Source organism: Ailuropoda melanoleuca, chromosome 16, assembly GCF_002007445.2.
Source record: "Ailuropoda melanoleuca isolate Jingjing chromosome 16, ASM200744v2, whole genome shotgun sequence".
Classification (NCBI taxonomy): Eukaryota; Metazoa; Chordata; class Mammalia; order Carnivora; family Ursidae; genus Ailuropoda; species Ailuropoda melanoleuca.
Window position 1 is genome coordinate 80631003 of NC_048233.1, and position 22972 is coordinate 80653974.

The following is a 22972-nucleotide window of genomic DNA, read 5'->3' on the forward strand; positions in this document are numbered from 1 at the left end:
GGATCTAAGACTGGTGGCGAACTGGCATGAACCAGATGCCTCACCCCGGTGGAGAAGGTACCGTTGACATTCAGAAGAGCATCGCTTCTGGGCTCCTACCTCTGTCACGTGACAGCAGGTTACACAACGCACATCCCCTTACCTGGCAGGTGCCAAGGTAGAGGGACCACGTGTCCTTGGGACAGGTGTAGCTTGCACCTGTCTTCCTGGTGTCCCACCTGGACAAAGGCTCCCATTTGGATGATAAATTATCAGTTCACAGTAGCCCCTGGGAAAGTTGCGCTCGACATACGGAAAGCCCCAGAGACATATGACGATCGGCCACCAGGAGGTGGTGTGGCACCAAGCATGGAGCTTGGGCAGCCACTGAGGTGGCTGGTCCCAGTGGATCAGCTCTGCTCCAGGCTGCACTCACAAAGATACTTATGTGCACAATGGAACAGAATTAGTCAAAGAAGGAACAGCCAGGAAAACCACAGGACAGAGACACCAAGCTGGTGACTTCCTGGGCTCTTCCAGGACATGCACTGACACCCACTCTTCCCCCTGACCACAGCACTAATCACGGCCTCTGGGAGGTTCTAAAGTTATCCCCCATGTTTTATTAGGCTTACCAACAGGACAACAACCTGGCAGAGATCGTCCTGTCCAGAGTGCGGACGAGAAACTCTTGGCATGCTTCAAACTGATTATCTTCCAGTATTTGTTTAATGTTAACTTAGGATGGGAAGAAATCCTTTTCCCATAAATAAAAATGGAGTCGTATTTCATGCAGCAAATAGAACTCTCATTTCTTTGGAATGGTCTTTCCCCTCCTCGTTCTTCCCTAGGGCATGTAATACAGAACCAGCGAGCATCACTCAGTCGCCAACGGCGGAGTGAGTTGCTGGGGGAGCAAACAAGTCTCTCTTGAAATAGAGTTACCCCTTGTGTTCAGGTGGTCATGCTTTACTCTATATTGTTGTTCTCTCTGTAGGTTCTTTTGCAACCAAACGACTTTTTAGGAGACATTTAAAGGCTTGCAGCTCCGATCTTGGTGAACAGCCCTTCGCTGTGCATTAGTTGGTTATAGAATCTGGAATGACCGGCAACGCCCAGTCCAGGCACTGCCAGTCGGCTGGTCGCACGGCCAGACGGGCCAGTGGACGCAGCAACTTGCAATGCACATCCCAAAGTTACTCCCCATCCCTCACCCCCCCAGGACATGTGCCGGTGCTAGGGAGGAGAAGGCTTTCTATTTAAGGGTATTACCTACTTGAGTACTTACTAATTATCTGTTTACGAGTATTTTGACAAAAGGGACACTAATTTCCTTTCCACCAGCTCTGTGAGAATCTACAGGTGGAAACTCGAATTAAGAGGCAGATTTCTGATAAATCCCTATGGGGTTTCAGTGTTCCTCCGAGTCAGTGCCTGGGGGAGCTGCCCGCCTGGACCTGCCTCCTCCAAGAAGTCCTCCTTGATCTTTCCCTCATCCTCAGGAACCTCAGCTCCTGAAACCTGATCGGTTTTACCCCTGGACCTCACTTGCCTACCTGGGTTGGCTGCCTCACAGGCTTCAGCAGGACTCAACACAGCACTCGATGCTGTCTCGAGGACAGTGTCCCCACCTTACATTTGCTTGTGGACCCATGACACCCAGAACATGCCAGGGAACAAAGTTTGCTGAATCGATTCTTACTCATTGACTGAATCTACATCCCTTTAGAGAATGTCCAGAAACATCTTTAACAAACTCCTTAGTCTACACCCAGAGCCCCCTACCACTCACAGACATTTAACGATTTTTTTAACTTTGAGAAAATGTTGGGACTCTTACCTATTCTTCACTATTAACCCTGAATTCTGTTAACTATTCTCTGTTCTCATGTCTATTCTATTCTCTACTACGATTCTCAAGAAATTCCCGCCACAGCGTAAGCTAGATATTGCCCAGAAAAATAATGTCACATTATCATAACAACTAGCCTGTGGAAAGTGAACAAAACCCTCCTGAGGAATCATGATCAAAAATTGTGCCCACTTGTTGCTTCATCTTCATTAACCCATTCACTCGATGATTATTTATTGGGCAACTACGAAGTACCAGGTTTCAGTCTGGACTCTGGGAATGCAGTAACTAACACAACAGGAAAAAAATCCCATCCACAGGACACCAACGTTCTAACCAATGGGAAATAATAAACAAGTAAGCAAGTAAAATATGTTAATTTATTGTAACTAAAGGACAAGGAAGGGCTTGTCCCCCCAACCTGCCTCCAATGAATGGGGCTGACCGGGCGCCACCCCTGCCAATCATACCTGCTTCAAGAGAGGGCGCAGTAAAGGCCACAAGACTTTCCCCCTTGAGATAAGCCTCTGAGTGCAAGCCAATACCTTCTGTTCCAGTGACCACTGCTGCATAACAAAGAACCCCAAAGCCCAGGGACGTAAAACACCCACTTTATGATGCTCACAGGTCCTGCGGTGCAGAACCTGGACAGGGCAAAGCAGGGAGCATTGTCTCTGCTCCATGATCTTGGGGACCTCTGCTGGGAAGCTGCACAGTTGAGAGTGACCTGACAGGTGGGGGCGAGAAGCATCTGGAGGCATCTTGGCTCATGCCTGGCAGATGGTGCGGTAGTCAGCTGGAACACCTTTGCTAGACTCTCCCTGCGGTTTCCGCACATGGCGATGTAGGCTTCCTCACAGGACGGCAGCTGAGTTCCAAGAGTGAGCGTGCCATGAGAGCCCGGAGGGAGCGCGTGACAGTCTTGTCATCGGGCCTCAGAAGTCCTAGAGCGACAGTTCCGCCATTCTCTTTTGGCCAAGGCAATCACAAAGGCCTTTCAGGTTTGGACGTGGGAGAAACATAGACCCCACTCCTCAAGGGAAGGGGTGTCAAGGTCACATTGGAAGAAGACGACGTGGATGGTGGAGACTGTTGCAAGCAACTTTAGAAAATGCAATCTTCTACCTGTTTCTGTGTCTCATCTCAGAAAAAAAGAAAAAAGGCAGGGTACCTAGGTCTGCCCAGAGCCACCTTGCAGGTGAAGGCTAAAACCACTCGGGCAAAGAGTGATAATATCTGGGTGCTGTGTAGTATTTTATTTTGAGCGGAAAGTAAAAACAGCGGAGTGACTGATGGATCAGCTTCTGCACTGTATGGAAGGCATACACTTTATTAATGACCTGAAATTTCTGCTTCAGGGCTTATTCTTGATGTAGGTCAAATGGCAAGAACAGAGGCAGGGAGGTGTGGGTGAAGGCACACACACTTCGGGGGCAGAGTCCTGCGTTCAAATCCTGTCTCTGCCTTTTGTTGCCAGCTGCCTGTTCCTAGACAGTTTCCTTCTCTGAAAACCAGGGCGGCAGGAGCAACGTCCCCAGGGAGCAGCCGTGAGAATTCCACGAGATAATCCCAGCCACATCCTTGTGCTTGGTTGCCACTCTGGACAGAGTGTCTACCATCTGAACTTCCCAGGAAATTGCTATGGTTTTGTGTATTTACCATCCACTGCAATAAAATAACTTGTCATCAACATCACCAGAATTTTTTTTTAAAGATTTTATTTATTTGACACAGAGACAGAAACAGCCAGCGAGAGAGGGAACACAAGCAGGGGGAGTGGGAGAGGAAGAAGCAGGCTTCCAGCGGAGGAGCCTGATGTTGGGCTTGATCCCAGAAAGCTGGGATCACACCCTGAGCAGAAGGCAGACGCTTAACGACTGCGCCACCCAGGCACCCCAACATCGCCAGAATTTTTATGTCCTTAAAATTTACCATAAATGATATACATTTAAACCTGTAAACATCTGAAGGGTCTTTTAGGGGGAGCAGATCTGTTTGTTTCTACAATGGTCCTTGGGTAGAGCAAGCCTTGGACGTGAGATGCAAGGAAAGGAGCCTGGCTGATCCCATGCGGGTCAGGGCCAGCTGCTCCATCTTGCCCCTGGAGAGCTTGAGGTTCTTCTGGAAGGTGCATGAGAAGAACAGGGACGCAAGACTGTTGACTCAGGAACCCCCTGTCACCAAGCTGGCATTCAGCAAGCCAGCTCAGTCGGATCGGGGACGGCTGCGGTGACCGGCTACAGTGTGCGGCCGTGGGGCCAGCCGAGAGTTCCTGGCCGTGCGGCCCACAGATCCCACCCTCAAGCAGGGACCTTGCTGGCCCATGCTTCAGGAAAGGGGCCTCATAATTTGCAACTTGGTCTCAAGGCAGAGTCTCCGGGGTTGCCATGGAGATGAGGCTGCCATCTTGGTTGGGGGAGCCATCCCTCGCTGGAGCAGATCCCTTCCACACTGAGGAAGGGACAGAGCCTAGAAAGAACACACTTGAGGGGAAATGGGAGGAGAGGAATTCGCGAACAGAGAGGAAGGGAGCAGAAGTGACTCACTGTGAAACTCTGCAGTTATGCAGGTCTTGGGAACTGAGAGTCGTGGGTGTGGGCATGGGAGTGTCTATCTGTCAAGCTCTCCTTCCACACATGAGGATGAAGCCCCCGGTCCGCCACATCCATTCTGCAAGTCATGTGACCTCTCTGCAATGCTATTTCCTCACCCGAAAAACAGGGAAAATGACTTCTGCTCAGCCTTCCTCGAAGGGAAGTTTTGAGATTCAAGCGTTTACTATCCGTGCCCCAGGACAGCGCCTGCGCCCTCGGGCGGGGACCGCAACGGCCTGGTTCCCTGCGATACTACTCCGAGCCCAGCCACAGAGTAAACGTTCAATAAATATTTGGTGGGTAAATAAATGACAGGGTGATGGTGACCTTGGCCCTGCCCTTTCTGGGAAAGCGAAGCAGGAAAGGTCTTCCTGCACCACTGATTCTCCCCTGCAGGACCGTGCTCCTCAAACCTCGGCCCCAGGACTAGCGGCAGCAGCCCCTGGGAGCTTACAGAAATGCAGGCTCTCAGGCCTACCCCAGACCTACCAAGTTGTAATTTCTGGGGTCAGGGCCCAGACCGTGTTTCAACACGCTCTCCACATGATTCCGATGCTCCCCAAAGTTGACCCAGGGGGGAGAGCGAGAGATGGGGTACGAGCAGCCATGGCCCCCTCCCCAGGGCCTCTCCCTCCCACCTGGCACAGGTGTTCATCCCCCAACCCACCCCCCACCCCTTCCTTGACCTGCCTGGGGGAGAACATGCTGCAGAGGCTGGCTGAGGGAGGAGGGCTTGTTTTTTTAGCGGGGAGCTGGTCTGCCCCTTCCTGTTTTAACAAAACCTGAGATGCCGTGAGGGATCAGGAGATAAGCTTTGCAGGTTCGTGAGAACTCTGCTAAGAGGCCTCTTCCCAATCCAGCCAGCTTCTCTGTCCCCTGGCAATGCCCCGTGGGACAGCTGGGAGGGCTCACACCAAGGGTACCAAGTGCCACCTCCCCCCTCCCCTCCACACCCCTCTGCCCCCTTCTGCCCCCCCCTCCTGAGGACCTGCAAGTTGGTGCGAGCTGTTGGGAACACAGAGAAGAGATGAACCTCTGAGATAAGTGCCCATGATAAGAACTGACGCGATAACCCTTGTCCTGTTGCACGTTCTCAGTAGGGTCTGGTCCAAGGTTCTTAGAAGCAGCAGTTCGCACACGCAAAGGGGGAGGGGAGCAGGTATTGAAGGAGGAGAGCTGGATCTCCAGGAGGTCAAAGCCAAATGCAATCAGGCCAAGTGACAAAGCCTGCACCTGTCCAGGAAAACCAAGAGCCCGTGTCCAGGATCCAGGGGATGGCAGGGGGAAGCAGACTGAGGACTTCCAGTGATGGCTGGCCCTTGGGAAGAGGACGCGTACCTGGCCACACTGATAGGAATCATGGAGTAGGCAGGTGACAAATGCCCTCAGCTCTCTGTGGGGCAGTCAGCCCTGGGTGCCTGAGGAGCTCTGGACAGCACATTCTGGAAGGGTTGTAGAGAACTGCTGCTGTCTTTCCCAAAGGTTTGCTGTGTTGTCGTGAGAGGGACAGCAGGAGGAGGGAGATGTTCAGCCTGGATACAAGACAGTTCTGGGGAAGCTACAGGAAATCTGTCTTCAAATACGTAAGAGACCTCCGAGTGGAAGAGAGGCCAGCCTGGACTCACGGGGCCCAGGGGAGGGCAGCCCAGCCGGACAACACCTCCGTCTCATCAGGGCCCTGTCCTCACTCAGCCACACCGGCGACGTCCCGTTGCCAGGTACCCGCCCACCCCTGTCCTTCCACACCCCTCAGCTCCCCCTGCTTCCAATACTGGCTTAGTGATGGGAGAGCAAGAATGTGGGTGTGGCTTCAGGAGGCCCCAAATCCCCGTCCTGTCCTTGCACCCGTGTCACTCTCCCCTTGTGTCGCCCTGCGCCAGATCACAACCTCTCCCAGCCTCCGATTTCCCTGTTAGGAAAACGGGGATGTTCGCCTCTCACCTGGCACAGGTGTTCATTCTCCAGCCCACACCCTGCAAGGGGGCATCCCTTCCCTCGGTCCCTCGTTCAGCAAGTGGTGACAAGCCGAGAGCAGCAGCCAGTGATATCCCCTGCCGCCGAAACCCCAGGAGAGGGCCTGGCACTTACTGACTGCTGGTTAGTGCCCCTGGCCACCCAAGGACCCGTTCCCTGGCCGTCTCCGATCTCCACGCTGAGCGGAGGACCATACAGATACAGGCCCCCAACATCCAGAGACGGCCACTCCCTCCCGCTGCAGAACCGCTGGCAGGATGGAGGACCAATGGCTCAGAGAAGAACACCTGATGCATATCTTCGTGGGCGCATGGTTTTCTCCAGTCAGCAGATCTCACGTTACATAAGTGAGCTGGGTAGCACTGATTCAGCAGGCTCTGCCCGCTGTGCATGCTACACAGAACTGCTGTGTGTGGTACACAGGCGGCCCATGGGGCAACGCAGCACCCAGCACCTCCCAGTGAGGGCCCACACCAGGATCAGCGTGAGGAACAGGCAGGCAAGGCAGCTAAGGGTCCCAGCTCTGGAACTGTAATCCTAGCACCTCAATGTGCAGCTGTGTGACTTTAGGCAAGCACCGTACCCTTTCTGTGCCCTGATTTCCTCAGCCAGATAATAGGGAGACTTACTCTTAAGAGTTGTGGCTCTGCGGTCAGACAGTTGGTGTGAATTGCCCTTCCCCCACTTATTTGCTGTGTGACCTTTGCAAGCGTCCCAGCCTCTCTGTTCCTCGGTATCTTTATCTGCGAAATGGGAGTAATATCAACAGCATCTGCCTCACAGGGTTGTGATGAGGATTGAATGGGTTTGGAGAGAGAGAGAGCCCTTGAAAGAATGCTTGGCCCAAAATTGCTCATCCCACTGTTTTAGGCTGGGTTCCTCCACAGCCGACTGTGAGAAAGGACTTACATGCATGTAGTCTGTTCAGAAAATGACCCCAGCAAGCACCAGCGAGGGAGTGGGAAAGTGAGGCAGGGACAGGGAAGAAGCCAAAAAAGGGTGCATGAACGACCAGGTTGCCTTCGCAGACAACTGGGGCTCGGTCCCGCTGGGGGCCTCTTCGGAGGGTAGAGAACCCCTCAGCAGCCTTTCCCCACCCCCAAGGGCAAGGAGGCAGGGACGGTTGCAGTAGAAACCAAAGGAGTCCCAGCAGTGACTGTCACATGGGGCTTTTCTGAAAAATTCAGGCATCTCCCCTGGGCCCTTAAACACCACTGATAACGATGCTGACAAACGGAGCTCAGGAGGGAGTGGAGGGTTTGAGGCCAGAATTCACTTGATGTCTCCACACAGATTCAAAAAATGTCTATAGGGGCACCTGGGTGGCTGAGATGGTTAAGCATCTGTCTTCGGCTCAGGTTATGATCTCCAGGTCCTGGGATTGAGCCCCACGCCAGGCTCCCAGCTTAGCATGGAGTCTGCTTCTCCCTCTGCCTCTGCCCCTGCTTGTGCTCTCTCTGTCTCTCTCCCTTTCAGATGAATAAATAAAATCTTTTTTAAAAATGTCTGTAAAACACCTCCCTTCCTCACACCACCCTGGCAGGGATCTGAGACCACCCTCTGAAGTATTTTTAACTGGGATGCAATCCATCTGGCCTTTGTGAGCAACCCATCCCGCTGAGGACGGGAGCTCAGGAAGCAGGGAGTGGACACTAGCCTGGAGCAGCGCAGCCGCAGTGCGGGGTGCATAGTCTCCTCCAGACACCCCGATAATGCACACGGGGCTTGGCTCTGAGTGGCAAGCCATTCAGGCCTCCAGGCCGGAGCAGAGAATTTAAGGAACCCAGAGTTGGGGGCTGAGCAAGGAGGGGTCTAGCTGCTTCTGCAGTGGGGAGCTCAGCTGCTGGACAGGGGCACTGCCGGGTCTTTCACCACTAAGAAACAGGCGGGCACTGAGCCTGAAGACGGAGCCTCGGAGAAGAGCCAGGAAGTTAGAGGCTGACACATGATTACTACACAAGGGTACAACTCTTTCTGACCACATGAAGGGACAGAGGGGAAGCCGTGCCATCGCCTTACCCTTGGGCAGGTGATTTCAACAGGCTGAACTCATGAGGAGGCATTTTGGATGCTGTGGCACCAGCTATGGGGCGGGAGGTATTAAGGGTTCTCAGTTCCCTTTTCCATCCTCCTGGAAGCTTTGCCTGGGTTTCCTCCTCCTCACCTCCTCCTTGATCAGCACTCAAGACACCCTGGGCCCAATCTGATGCTCACTCCTGCTCCAGTGTCCGTAGAGTGACTCAGCAGGTGGGCGTAGTGCTCCAAGCTGAGGGCCCTGATGTCTGCCCCGCCTTCTTTCTGTCCCCTGAACACCCTTGGAAAGCTTCCCAGGCCCTCTCATAACCCCTCAGCTGGAGAAACTGGTTTGTAAAAGAAGCCACTGGGAGAGCTGGACAGGGGTCCTGGGATCCCTGAGGGCCATCCCCAGGCAATTCTAAGGAAACACTGAAAAGAGCTGGGATACAGTTGGGCAGCTTCCAAGACATTCTATCATCAGATACATGCTGTGAGCGAATCAAAACTTCCTCTTGGGTCTCACGCAGAGGAGGAGAGAAGGCAGGCTCACACGCTGGGGCAAGGAACTCTGTCTTGGCTGAAAAGGTCAGTGATGATCTCATCACTGTTTCCAGAACTGGAGCTGAAGGTCCAGGACACACAGGTAGTGCATCTAACCAAGGCGCAAGCACCTCAACTTCACGCATGAATGTGAAAATGTTGAAAAGGAAGAGCTATAGCTTTCATACTTAACCACACAATGGGAGAAAGGCAGGAAAGGGTTACATTTAACATGCAACTCAAGAGATTTCCCGCTTCCAGGATTCCGGTTATGAGTACTCCCACAGGATCATTTTCGATACACTAAGCTGGGGCAAAATCACCCACATGGCCCAAAGAGAGTGGGACCCCTGTCCCACAGGAGAGAGTTAGCGGCAAAGTTTCCATTGAGGCTTGCCTACCGGCACCCTGGACCTTGTGCCAATCTCCTTCTCTCCGGAAATGGGTCCCCAGCCCTTTCCCTTCCCCTCCTGCACACTCTTTTCACCAGGGAGAAAGAGCTCGCCCAAAGGCAAACACAGACCTAAAGCTAGATCTCCCTAGGGAGTAAATGAGCCAAAGCGCTTTGCGCACGCGCCTTATAAGCCCAGCCGCCTCGGGCCATGGGCCCCGCCTCTCCGCCCGTCACCAGCATGGTCTCCCCGGCAACGGCCCCTCCTGCCTTGCGCAGATATGGCGGCTGCTGACGTCATAGGACCGCGCCGCTCGTCCCAGAGACCGTGGAGGCTGCACGTGGGCTGAAGTTTGAAACTTTCAGGCCCAACCATGGATACGCCGCTCAGGCGCAGCCGGCGGCTGGAAGGCCTAAACCCTGAATCCCCCGAGACCCCCAGCTCAGTTTTGTCGGCGAGACGGGCCCTTGTGGAGGTCAAGTCGGACTCAGAAGAAACGAGGGAGGCCGGGTCGCCGAGTGCGCGGCAACCCGGCCTGGAGTCCCCCCGACGTCAGCCGGAGCCAACCCCGGGATCACCTATTCTACGGCAGGGTGCAGGTTTGGGGTCCCCCGTTAGGGAGCCGGAGCCGGACCTAGGGTCCCTCGAACGCCAGCAGGATCCAGGTCTGGAGTCGCCCCAGACACTTCCGGAGTCGGGTCCAGAATCTCCCGGATTTCAGCCAAAGCCAAGTGGGGAGTCAGCAGAGTTCTCCCAGGCCCAAGAAGAACTGGACTCGGAGTTGGCTCTAAGTAAGAAGGAGCTGGCCCCAGGATCTCCCAGACATCAAGTGCCGCTGGGCCCGGGATCCCCTGAGCCTTACCCGGGTCAGCAGGCGCCGGGTCCGGAGCCCTCGCGGCCACTACAGGAGCCGACAGCCCAGTCACCCGGCTCCCCCCGGGGTCAGCACGAGCCGAGCAAGCCACCTCCGGCCGTGGAGACGGTGAGAAGCTGCCCCGGGGCAAAGAAGCGGAAAAGTTCTTCAGCCCACGCCCCAGCGTCCAAGAAGTTGAAGGAGGGGGAGGAAGTTCCTGTAATCCCTAAAGGAAAGCCCAAATCGGGGCGGGTGTGGAAGGACCGCTCCAAGAAAAGGTGAAGTTGGGGGACAGCTGGGCAGGGGTGTTGGGGCACCCGTGCAAGCCTGGAGACAGGCCCAGGGATGGAGAGAGCTCACATTTTGGGGGGTCTCACAAACAGATAATTATAATCGGAATGTGGTAAAATGCTCTGGGATCCCAGGGGAGGGGGAGACCATGCCCTCAAAGGTTATTTGTGTGATGCTTTCCTCCTCAGAGTACCTGTGTGCCCCTCGGAGAGCACCGCGTTTGTGTATTCATTCAACAAGCATTACCTCTGTCTGCCCGCTTTCCAGTGAGGGAAGCAGAAGCAAGTAAACCAGCCGCTAGTTGATAAAAAGCTGTGAAGTCTTCACCAGCTAGTATCTGTTGCAGTTATTTGCCCTTGTGTTAAAAAGTATTATGGAGCCCCGAGCCTGTGGAACACTGCTAAGCAGAGGGACCAGCATGCCTCATGGTCTTTAATCTGCACGCAGCATTATGAAGCCACTGGTGTTATGATTATTCTCATTTTACATATGGGGAACTCAAGGCTGTGCGGAGACAACAGGGGGTTATCAGACCACAGGACGTCAGGGTGAAAGCAGGGAGACCAGTGAGGACGCAGTTGTCGTAGAACTAAAACACGTTCAGAAGCTGTAGGTAGGTCTTGTGGATAAGGACCAAAGGGCCAGTGAACTGATGTTCAGGGTCTTCGAGGAAGCAGCTTCGGCGGGCGGTGAGCAGAGCCCAGAGACAGTGGACGCAGCGCCTGCAGCAGGAGGCGTCCCAGCAAAACGAGGGATGTGGAGGGCGGCGGTGGGCTGGGAAGGCCCCGCAGCAGCCCTCCTTCCGTGCTCAGGCCAGATGCCACGTGCACAGTGCTCCTTGGGTGTGCCAATCTCCCTTCTCTGAAGGGTGCTGTTTGCTGAGCACCTGCCATGTGCAGGACATTGTGCTAAGGGCTTCTCCAGCCTTGTCTCAATCCTCCCACCACCCTTTGGAACAGAAACCGTTCTCGTCTCTAACGTGGGAAGTCACTGGGACTCTGGCTACCTTGCCCAAGGTCGTCCTAGTAGTAGGAGGCAGATCCCGGCCTTGAGACCCAGGCCTGCCTGTCTTCAGCCTCCGGGTAAAACCGACACACTGGAACTGTGTTGTCCCCGAAGCGTAGCCGCGGGCACATGTGGCAATTTCAGTTTAGGCTGATGAAAATTTAAAAACTTAAAAATTCAGTTCCTCCATCACACCAATCACATCTCCAGTGCTCAGCTGCCAGGGTGACCAGTGGCTGCCTTACCGGACAACGGAAATATCGAGCCTTTCCACCATTACAGGAAGTTGTGCTTGGCAGTGCTGCTCTAGAAGGATCCAGCATTGTGCCCTGTGGCTCTGTGTGTGTCCAGGTACCCACGGCCTTGTCCCTTTGGGTTTCTCGTCACTGGGGTGGGAGGAAGTCTGTGCTGCAGCCCCATCTTTCTGGGCTTAGGACGCCCGGTCTTCAGCAGGAAGTCCTTGGGCAGAGGGAGGGAGCAGTCAAGGGCTGTTCTGGGGTCAGAACCAGGCTGAAGATGGACAGGCCTGGGGTCAAGGTCCAGGCTGTGTGTACCAGACTCCTGTGGAACAGGAAGGGGAGAAGAAGACCCGGAAGAGCAGTATTGACCCTTCCCTGTGGAGGGAAGTGGGCTCTGCCCTGTGTGCCCCGCAGCCTTTAGGAACTGGGACGAGCCTGCTGACCTGCTCTGACCATTTGGGGCACCATATAATGGAAGTGGATGAAGAGCTCTTTCAGAAGTCAAGAAATCGGTGGAGGAGGCAAAAAGGCCACTATGAGAAGATCTGCTAAGGGGAAAAGGCCCACGGGACAGCCAGAGAGGCTTCAGATAGCTCAAGGAGAAAGACCTACGGAAAAGGGGAGAGCGTGGTTTGTGACCCCCTGTTCTCCTCATGTGCTCAGCAGCACTCACAGTTTTATTGGTCCAGCTTCATCTTGCCCCTTGACATTCCTTTCTTTTCCTGGAATATTTTCCAGCACGTCGTAGATAGATCATTCCACCCATATGTGCTTGCATTGTGTGTTTTTCCCGAGATAGTCCCGTTTCTCTTGGGACCGTAATGTCACTGTCACACTTAGGAAAATCAGGACGTGGGGCGCCTGGGTGGCTCAGTCATTAAGCGTCTGCCTTCGGCTCAGGGCGTGATCCCGGTGTTACGGGATCGAGCCCCACATCAGGCTCCGGCACTGGGAGCCTGCTTCTTCCTCTCCCACTCCCCCTGCTTGTGTTCCCTCTCTCACTGGCTGTCTCTCTCTGTCAAATAAATAAATAAAATCTTTAAAAAAAAAAAAAAAAAAGGAAAATCAGGACGTCCCCGATATCCTCTCATGCCCACTACATTTTCACACCCCCCTTCCCGCACTGTTGGAACGAGCCCTCCCTCCAGAAGCTTGAGCACCAAGCTGAGTTTGCTTGGTGGGAGCAGCAGAACCTTACGGAAAGGCTCTGCGGTCTGGACTCTGGTCACAGACAGGGGTTTCAGTCTTGACAGCCGTTGGGGTACAAGGTGATCTGGGGCAGTTATTTAACCTCTTAGAGCCTTGGTTTGCTCATCTTTAAAATGGGAAGAACAAGAGTACCCATCTCAGGGACACGTAACTAGGGCTTAAGAAATGGCAGCTGGCATGATGGGGGCCCGTTTCTGCAGACCCGGAGGGGTGACTGCCTGGCAAACAGGCGGGAGGGGGGGATGTAACTCCGCCTGGGCTCTGGGGAGGATGGCCCAGAGCTGGGAGCTGAGGGGAGTGTGGGCCTGGGCGCCCCCCACGGATGACACGAGTGCCCATTGTCTCCCATCCAGGTTCTCCCAAATGGTGCAGGACAAGCCCCTGCGCACATCGTGGCAGCAGAAGATGAAGGAACGGCAGGAGAGGAAGCTGGCCAAGGACTACGCCCGGCATCTAGAGGAGGAGAAGGAGAAACGCCGGCAGGTGAGGGGTGGGCCAGCCAGGTGGAGGCTGGAGCTCTGGGGACTGAGCCGGTGACTGCTGGAATAGCTCTGGGGGGCAGGGCAAGGGGAGCCTGGCCACGAGCAGAAGTGCAGTCTGGGACCACAGGGCGGGGAAGCCCAGGGCTCTTCAAGGGACTTGGATGGGGAGGAGCCCGAGACGGACCTCCCCGCGGTGGCTCTCACTGCTGATAGAAGCATTTGGTGAGATGGGCTTCAGGGTCCTCGCTCAGGTAGGACCTTATCCCCAGGACTGTTGCCGTCCTTCTCCAAGAGACAGCTACCACGCATCAGCAAAGTGGCTATCCCACACTCTCCTCCAGCTCTCTCCCTGCCGCTCATCCCCAGGCCGGAAATGCCCCCTTACAGGTTCCCCCCCAACCCCTTCGGGGTCCAGGAAGCCCCAGCAGGCAGCACACAGAGACTATGAGGATCGTGACCACCGCACCGGGACTGGGATTATCAGAGGGCTGTCACTTGCCTCGTCATCCCAGGGGCACAGGAGGAGTCGAACACCTCCCCCCAAGCCTGGCCACCGAGGGAAGGGGCTGGGCCAGTCACTTCAGTCATCTCGCCCCTGCTTTGAGTCACCGCAGTGCAGCTGTGGCCGAGGCCCTGCAGACTGCGTTTCTTCTGCTATGTGCCGAGTCCTTATCTTACTTCCTGTGCGGCCCTGACTACCTCTTGGGCAAGACAGACTTCTGGTCACCGCCCCCCCCCCCGGAGTGCCCCCAGCCCAGCCCTTCCCCTGAGAGGAGCCCAAATCTCACTTCTCCTTTCTCCTCCCTGGGGGCAGCAGGCAGCATAGCCAGAAGGCACTAGACTCCCCATCACTGAGACAGACTCCAACTAGATCCACCTTTGAAGTGTCCCCACCGGGCCGGGTACCCCTCTGAAGCTGGTGCATGCATGCACGCATTCATTTATTCCTCAGGACAATCCTGTGTAGTCCTCTTCACTGTCAAGATGGGGCCTGGAGGCACAGAGAGGTCAAGCCACTTGACCGAGGTCACCCATTTGGAAGCAGCAGCCTCTTCCCCTTGGCCTCCACCCTTCCCAGCCCCATGCTTGGATGAACCTTAGGAGACCCTGAGAGAGTGGGAATGAGGGAAAGGGCCAGCCCACCCCCTCCCCCCTGGTAGTTGATGGGGGGGATGGTGTAGGGGCCATTGTGCATGTGCCCGAGTTTCCAGGTGGGGAGCCACCTGTGTCTTACCTCTCCCCCTATCTAAGCTGCACAACCAAGTGCCCACCTTCTCAGCTGCAGTCAGGAGCTTCCCGCCACGGTGGGCCTCTGGTCCCACGGGCACGGGCATAGCTCCTTGCTGGCCCGTCCCCCGCACACACCACCAGCAACAACTGAGCCGGGGTGAGAGGGTCTTTCCTCTCTTTGGGAACTCAGCCAGCTCACACTCCTCTGAGGCCTAAGAGACCAGGGCTACCCCAGCTCCCAGCGTCAAATCCCCATCCACTCTGTGTTCTAGGAGAAGAAACAGCGCCGGGCCGAGAACCTGAAACGCCGCCTGGAGAATGAGCGGAGGGCAGAGGTTGTCCAAGTGGTGAGTGTTTACTCGCTCGGGGGATCTGAACCACGGCCAGGCTGGGCGCTGTGCTCGAGGTGCCTCGGCCCCCCTGCGGGGTGGCCTCCCTTTCCCCGGGGCACAGGGTAGAGACAACAGCCACGCTAATGCCCTCTCCTCACACCACCCCCAGATCCGAAACCCTGCCAAGCTCAAGCGGGCAAAGAAGAAGCAGCTTCGCTCCATTCAGAAGCGAGACACGCTGGCGTTGCTGCAGAAGCAGCCACCCCAGTGGCCAGCAGCCAAGATCTGAGCTCAGGACGGCCCAGAGGCCTTCTGTGGCCAACCGCTGTGTCACACTCGCACTTGTCGGGCCGCTGGTCACACACCTCTGCAGGACGCAGCACTCCAGCGCTCGTGCCACCCCAGCCTACCCCAGAGGGGCTCTGAGCCTTCGAGGGCTCTCAGGCCCAGAGGGATCCTGGAGGAGGGAAGAGGTTCAGCCCCACCCCTGCCTCCTTCTTCCTCTCTCCTCCTCCATCAAGTGCCTTGCAACCAAGAAGGGTAAATTCTCTGGTTCCTTGGGAGCTAACAACTGGAGGGTGAATCTCTGTCTCAAGGTCATGGGTCCGATCCAGGCCACGAGGCTACAGTCAGGAACCAGCTCCTCTCACCATCCGAAAGGCTGCTTGGGGTGTCTCTGCAGCCCACTGGCCCTGTTGCCGGGCCAACGGAACCCGGCTTCCCCAACTTTTCAACACTGAAAGATTAAGGAGGTGGCAGGGAGTGAGTTCCCCCACCCCCCAACTCCCTCTCACCCGACTCCGCAGAAGCCCCACAGATCTGACTCACTCACACCATCCAGTCTGTAACATATTTATTGAACACCCGTTGTGTACAGGTATAATTCTAGGTATCGGAATACAGACAGAGGCCTGCCCACAAGGAGCTTTCGTTCTGATGGAAAAAACGTAATAAACAGGGAAACAGCATTGTGTTAGACAGTGGGAGGTGCTACGAATGAAGCAGGGGTGGGTAGCAGGGAACGTGGGGAGGTGTGAAGATGGACGTCGGTTCAGTCAGCTGCCCATCTACGGTCCGTTCATCTGCTGAGCCCCTGCTGTGGGCAAGGCCCAGCACAGTGGTAAGCAGGGAGCCGGCCAGCCCAGCCTTCGGGACTCCAGCCAGGAGCGGCACCTGCAGCACTGGACCAGGATCCCAAGAGAGTTTCTCTCTCCACCCTTCCACTCATGTTTCACCCACCAAACAGTTACTGGCCACAGCTGTGCGCCTGGCCCTGGGACAGACCCAAGTGCAGTGATCTTTGTCCTCTAGCATGTGGTGGGTATGGATGTGCTCTAAGGAGGTCCGAGTTAGCCCTCACTGCTGCAAATTGGGACAGCCGCCGCCGCCATGTGGTTGGGAGGTGGGCGTTGGAAAGATCTGGGGATTACCAGCAGGCCCACAGGGCACCCCATGAAATACCAATCCTGCACAGATGTCAGATTCGTGAGGAAATGTCACGTGCTACGGTCTCAGAGGCTGCTGTGCACATTGAAACACTAAAACGACCTTCAGCAGAGATCCCCACTGCACTTGGATTAGCCCAGACTGACCATGGAACCCCTTGCTCTTTCTACCTTATAAACTCCTTGGTTGGTGCTGGGTCAGTAGGGTAGAGATGGGGCCTCTTACAGCCGAGACCTTCAGCGTCGGGTGTGTTGAGGCCGGGGTGGGGGGTGGGGGGTGTCCTTTCACTTACTAAATGGCCATGGAACCGCGTGGTGCTGAATGGCGAGTGTGCAGACCCTATACTTGGGACAGGTGGATTCATCTCCATGTACCTCGGTTGGATCATGGGTGGAAGTTGGGGCTTATAGAACCTGTCCCTCAAGGTTGCAGGATCAAGCATCTAGCTCAATAAACGTTGGCTAGGTGACTACATGAAGAGTTAGACCGGACCAATGCTTCCCAAACCTTTCGTCTCTCCGTTTCCTACTCCAGAACGTATCACTGGTTTCATGTAAAAATACTTAACCTCCCTTCCCCTGAGCTCCAGGAAGGTGCATCCCCTGTACCCTAGTTTGAGAAATCTTGTGGTTTTAACCCCGCCTTGGTCCACACGGGGTCCGCTGACAAGCAGCCCTGACTTCGCCTCCTGGAAGTTTGATGGAAATGCAGCCTCTGGGCGCCCGCCCCGCCCGCTGACGGTTCTGAAGGGAACTGAGTCACGGGAGGCGCTTTAAAATGCAGATCCCCAGGTCCCAGCCTGACTCCGACCCGGGATGCTCTCGCGCCTGATCGCCGCCGGCCCTGCCCCCCCCCGACCCACCCGGCGAGGGGGAGGCCCGGGCGGCCCTCTAGCCCGACGTGGAGCTCAGCGCCCGGTTCAGGGGGCCCCTTTCGTCCTGGGACCGGGCGCGGGCCCTCTGCGCGGACCGNCCGCCCAGCTCGCTGTCGTCCAGCAGCACGCTCTCCAGCACGCTGCGCAGCGAGCGCCGCAGCTTGTGCAGCACGTCGGGGCAGGTGAACACGTAGAGCAGCGGGTTGACCACGCTGTTGATGAAGGCCAGGCTGGTGACGAAGGGCAGGCCGCGCCACACGAGCGGCCGCAGCGAGGGGTCGGCGTGCGCGCGCGCTTCCAGCAGGCTGAACACGTGGTAGGGCCCCCAGCAGAGCGCGAAGGCCGTCACCACGGCCGCCACCAGGCGCACGAAGCGGCTGGGCCGCCGGCGGCCGCGGTGGCGCAGCTGCACGCTCACGACCGCGTGGCTCGAGGCGATGACGGCCAGCGGCACGACGAAGGCCAGCAGGAACTTGCTGACGGCCAGGGCCGCCTGGCGCGAGTTGCACGTGGCGTCGCGGTCGGGCCCGGGGTTCAGGAGCAGCACGTTGTAGTAGCACATGATGCGGCCGTCCTGCCGCGGGATGGTGTCCCGGAACACGAAGTAGGGCACGGTGTTGAGCACGGCCAGGGCCCAGAGCGCCAGGCAGACCCTGTGCGCCGCGGCCACCGTGCGGTGGTTCTGCGCCCACACGGGCCGCGCCACCTGCAGGCAGCGGTCCAGGCTGATGGCGCTGAGCAGGAAGCCGCTGGCGAACATGTTGAGGAAGAAGATGGAGGAGTGCAGCTTGCAGAAGGCCGTGCCCAGCTCCCATGAGTGGCCCACGGCCAGGAAGTAAGTGAAGAAGGGCAGGGTGGCGGCGGCCAGCAGGTCCGACAGCGCCAGGTGCAGCACCCAGGTGGTGACCACGGTCTGGCGCATGCGGCAGCCCACCACGAAGAGGATGAGTCCGTTCTCCAGCAAGCCCAGCAGCGAGGCCAGCCCGTGCAGCAGCACGGATGCGTGGTCCATGTAGCGGATGCTGGAGTTGCTGTGGCTTTGGATGCGGCTCATCTGCTCCAGGACCGGGCAGAGCAGCTTCAGGCTGACGTTGGCCGACATGGTGAGCTCTGCGGGGGAGGGGGGGCGCTGAGGTGGGCCCTGGGCAGGGGCAGCAGGGGAGCCTCCCCAGGACATTGGAATCTGACCCGGGAGCGGTAGGGATGAGGCCCTGGGACATGAGCTGAGCAGAGACGGTGGGGGGGGGGGATTCACATCCCGGCTGCACCCCTGCTCACTGCCGCCTTCGGCGAGCCATTTAGCCTTCCTGAGCCCGTTTCCTCCCCTGTGACATGGATGTCAGTCGTCACAGGACTGGCTCCTGGGGCTGCTGGGAGTGTTCAGTGAGTTTACAGATAGAAGCATTTAGAGCAGAGCCCGGGGAGCGTAGGAAGACCACGCGGTGGTGTGATTATCATCCTGCAGGTCCCCAGGGGTCACGTGGAGAAACAGAAACAAGGCGAGGCCATGCAGGACTCCTTTTCCCCATGCCCGGAGCCCTGGGCCAGGAACGAGGATCCCCCCTAAAGGGCAGGAGGGGTGGGCTGGCCTGGGGAGTGGGAGAAGTCTCTGCCTTTAAGGGATGTGCCCTCTACACCCACAGCTCCTTCAGATCCTGCCTCTGCGTCTCTGGGTGGCCCTTTGCTCCCACAGCAGTGACAGGTTGGGTGTGTTGACCTTGAACTGTGGAGCGGCCCCCCCTCTGGTAGTTGGAGAGGAAATATGATAAGAGCAAGGAGAGAGCTGGGCATGAGGAACTACCCAGCTGGGGCCCCGGAGGCCCAAGGGGGTTGGAGGACTGTTCCCCTGCCCGGGGGGCAGCCGAGCCCACCTGCCCGCCCGGGATACCCAGCCTGCTCACTTATTTGCTCAGTGACGCACTCATTCGGCAGGTAGTTACTGAGCAACTTCTCCGGTAAGAAGCCAGCCTTGGGCAGATGTGCAGACGCCCCAGATGTGCACACCCACAGCCTCATTGAGAACCCGAGACCACCTGATGTGAAGCTGGTTGATCTCCGAGCGCTGCGGGGGAGGGGTGGGAGACTGCGGCAGGGGGTAGGGGATGAGGAGCAGGGCTGGGGGACTCAGATTGTCCTGGGGCCCCACTATGTGCCCAAGACCCCGATAGCCCTTTCCATAGGCGCTCTCTTACTCAGGACTCAAGAAGAAAGGCACTAGAACTTCACTCCATTCCTTTTTACAGGGGAGGAAACGGAGGCCCAAGCCACCCATGTAACACCGACAAGCGGAGCTGCCAGGAGATTAGCGCTCGGCCTGTTCTCTGCTGTAAGCAAGGGTTGATGGATGACGAAGCCCGGGAAGTGGGGGGTGGTCTTCAGCACTCACATTTCCAGGGGAAACACTGTTGGCCAGGCTGAGAAAATCCACACTCTCCTCCAGGTGCCCCAGTCCTTTGTGAGGTGAGGCCCCAGGACATCAAAGACTAGACTTTTCCAGGCACACGAGCCCATGGAGCTGGGGGTCTGGGGATCACAGATAGGTGGGTGGGGAGCAGTGGGGCCTGTGCTCCCCGAGAATGCTCATGCTTCCTAAACTTTAGAGTTTGCAGAGTAATTGCACTCACGATGACCCCATGAGACCCCATTTTTCAGAAGAGGAAACTGAGGCTCAGAGAAGCATAGCTACATGCCCAGCGTCGCTCAGCCGCGGTGCCGCCACTGGGACTCCACCCAGCAGGCAGATGAGTGCCATCCCTGCTCTGCCCTGAGACGTTGCCATCAGTCCGGCAGCCTCTTGGCCAGGTCCCGTGGGGATGCTCAGAGAGCGCGATCCTGCTGCACCCTGGGAGCCCGTCCAGTTTGGTCTTCCTGGCTGCCTGGAGCCGGCGCCCAGCCTCCCGGGATTCCCGGGGAGCCCAGCAGCTAGGTCCCACTCTGGCGGGGGTTAGGGGCAGAGGGCGCAAGCTTTTAGGGTCAGTTACCCTAAAACCGCTCCTGCAATCCTCCCCCCCCCCAGACTGCTTATGCGAATGGAGAGAGGCTTCTGTGGTTTACCACTGTGCCTGGCTTCTAGTGCCTTCCCTTCGGCGAGCAGCTCGTCCCCTCCAGTCTTGGTAAACCCACCCCCCTGCCTAGTTGTTTGGAGCCTCTCCCCTGGTAAAAGTGCGCCTTCCTTTGTGGGTCCAGAGAGGGCACTGAGGCTGCCCAGCCCCTGGGCTATTGCTCCTTACCTGGGCACAGAAGGAGCACAGGTTTCCAGGCCTGGAGACAGTCAGCTCCCGGGGGCAGCCCGCCGAGGAGGCACTGCAGCACGGCACAGCACCCGGCAGGCGGAGGCAGGGGAGTGAGGCTGAGGGAGGAAATGGCTATCCGCCCCAGAGTGTGTGTGTGTGTGTGTTTAGGGGTGGGGTTCGGGGAGGTGGGGCAGCTGAAGGGTGAGTTGTCACACTGGTATTCCAGTAACATTCATCTCCATCAATGAGAAAGGGACAAAACTGCTGGCAGCCCCTGCCTGCCCCCCTCTCCTTCCCCCAGAGATTTTGCAGGAGCCCCGGGGCCCTGCAATGGCAGGTGGGGGAATGGGAGCATGCCTCCGGGGCTATGGAGAAGTCCCTGAGGGAGAGGACATCTCGTGCATGGGTCCACTGTCCTGGGCTGCCCTCTCCCAACCCCATAATCCCAAGGAAGGCAGGGCACCAGCAGTGGGAAGAGCAGAACCCCTGGCCAGCCCTGCAGCCCTAGCAGGGAGGTAAGCCACACCCCCTGGTTTTGCTATCTGCGAAGGGAGCCCCAGAGGCTTGGCAGCACCGTGCCTTCATTCACAGAGTGCCGGGCACACAGAAGGCGCTTGTAGAAATCAGTCCTTTTCTCTTCCGGGACGACATGGGTAGAGACTGTAAGGCAAGGGCAATACAGCTTTTATTTAAAATGGACACAGAGTCCTAAGATGAGCCGACGAACTATATGAGTTTTCATTTGATGGTTCCCCAAGTCTTTGCTGACTGAGCCTCCCGGGGTCAGGTACCATTCCTGCAAACTCAGTGTCCCAGCACCTAGGAAGTGCTCAGTGGAACATGTGTAAAAACTCCCATATCGAGGCAGGGGCACGCCCTCCCACGGGATTGACTCTACAGGAATCTTCCATTCAGACACAGGCTCCGTCACAGGGTCTGGTGCTTCAGAAACTTGTGGGGCCTGCGATCCCGAGTGAAGAATGTCTAAGTGACCTTGTGATGGGATATTTTTCACTGCAGCCCAAGACGACAGATCAGCAAGTGACTCGATTATCCAAAATATTAGCACGGGGTAGTCACCGTCCCTGTAGGTCACGGAGGGCCTGGTCTTCCAAAGACTAGTGTCTGCAGCCCTCCCTAGAAAACAGGCAGATGTTTCCGTCTGCTTTGGGGGAGGTCCCCCATCCCCACCCACCCCCCAACCCCAACCTGCTGGCCCATGGCCATCCTCTGAGGGCATGCGGGCAGGGTAACGTGGTGGGTGAGCTCAGGGACTCTGCGGCCAGGCTGCCTGCATTTTGACCTGGCACTGCCACTCCCTAGCTATGTGACCTTGGGCAAGTAACTTCACAGCAGGAAACAGGATTTTTAAGAGGGACTCCTGTGCAGCCCCTGCCTCAAAGTGCAAGGATTGGTACACAGACTGCTCCTGGGGCTAAAAAAGAATCCCCCCCCTTCCTTCCTGTAGACATATGTTGGCAGGGGAGCATCGGGCTTGAGCCCCCTCCCTCAGGACCTCAGCCCTCCCGTGCCTTCTCTAGTAGGTACCCTTGTGCAGTGAACATCCTGCACAACCTCTCATGGCGGCCCTGCTAAGGGGCTTCTTACCTGAAACCCTCACTCCTCAGACCTTTCCTCCAACCCCTGTTTCCTGTCCTGTAGTCACTGTGGTGGCTCCACCCAGCCCTCCCTGAGGACAATTTATGAAAAGTTGCTAAAACAAACAAAAAAGTAGTCCAGATGGGTAGGGCCCTAAGACATTTTCTAAAGAAGAAGGCAGTGACGTTTGTTCTTGCAGGGGCCCCTCGACTGCACTCCCACGGTGGAGACGGACCTCTCCGCAGGTTTTCCCCAGTGCCACAGTCCCTAGGCCCCACAGCATAGGACGATGGGGCAGGGAGGCAAGAGTGTCAGGAACCAGGAGCCAGCATCTGCCTCTCGGAGAGAGCCTTGGGGGTAGACAGGAGAAAAAGGAGCCTTGGGGGGGGGGGCTCGATGGCCAGAAGCAGAGGACAGGCGTCAGGAGCTCAGGCCGAGTTTAGAAAGGAGAGAATCCAATCAGAGAACCCTTGTGGAGCCCTCCACAGTGTCAGGCCAGTGTTACTAGAAAGATGTCACGACTGCCGATGGGCCTTCACGGAGGGGAGTCCGGGAGAGGGTGACCAGGGGCCTTTGGAAAGGGCTTACAACCATACGGAGCAGCGATTCTCAGCTGAGTGCACAGCAGGACCTCCCAAGGGGATGGGTCTCTCCCCCAGTGGGTCTCGGGTACAGCCTGGGCGTTTGTGTTTCCATCAGTTTCCCCGGCAGATCCCGGGGCTGCTAGTTCTGGGGGCACAGAGAACGCTGACCCCCTGGAAAGGAGAGTCAGGGTCCTTGGGCCCGGGGTGCTGGGAGCAGGGAAGAGCAGCTCTACCTGGGAGGGAGCGCT

The 22972-nt window shown here is 56.9% G+C and overlaps 2 protein-coding genes across 4 annotated transcripts; one reads left to right on the forward strand and one right to left on the reverse strand.

Moving 5' to 3' along the window:
* Window positions 1–9633: 9633 nt before the first annotated feature.
* On the forward strand, window positions 9634–15962 carry CCDC86 (coiled-coil domain containing 86). The gene is made up of 4 exons (XM_002928649.4): window positions 9634–10478; window positions 13298–13427; window positions 14929–15003; window positions 15158–15962. The coding sequence occupies exons 1-4, from the start codon at window positions 9721–9723 to the stop codon at window positions 15275–15277; spliced, it is 1083 nt and encodes a 360-aa protein (XP_002928695.1). The 5' UTR covers window positions 9634–9720; the 3' UTR covers window positions 15278–15962.
* On the reverse strand, window positions 15827–20898 carry PTGDR2 (prostaglandin D2 receptor 2). 3 transcript variants are annotated; one of them, XM_034645142.1, is made up of 4 exons: window positions 20539–20652; window positions 19695–19831; window positions 19210–19370; window positions 15827–18418 (listed from the first exon to the last, which is right to left on the reverse strand). In XM_034645142.1, exons 2-4 carry the CDS (start codon window positions 19817–19819, stop codon window positions 17325–17327), a joined length of 1380 nt encoding a protein of 459 aa, XP_034501033.1. In that variant the 5' UTR covers window positions 19820–19831; window positions 20539–20652; the 3' UTR covers window positions 15827–17324. The 3 variants fall into 3 exon arrangements, with proteins under 3 accessions (XP_034501033.1, XP_034501034.1, XP_034501035.1); XM_034645143.1 differs by lacking the exons at window positions 19210–19370; window positions 19695–19831 and having other exon boundaries at window positions 20539–20898; XM_034645144.1 differs by lacking the exons at window positions 19210–19370; window positions 20539–20652 and having other exon boundaries at window positions 19695–19830.
* Between the last annotated feature and the right edge of the window lie 2074 nt (window positions 20899–22972).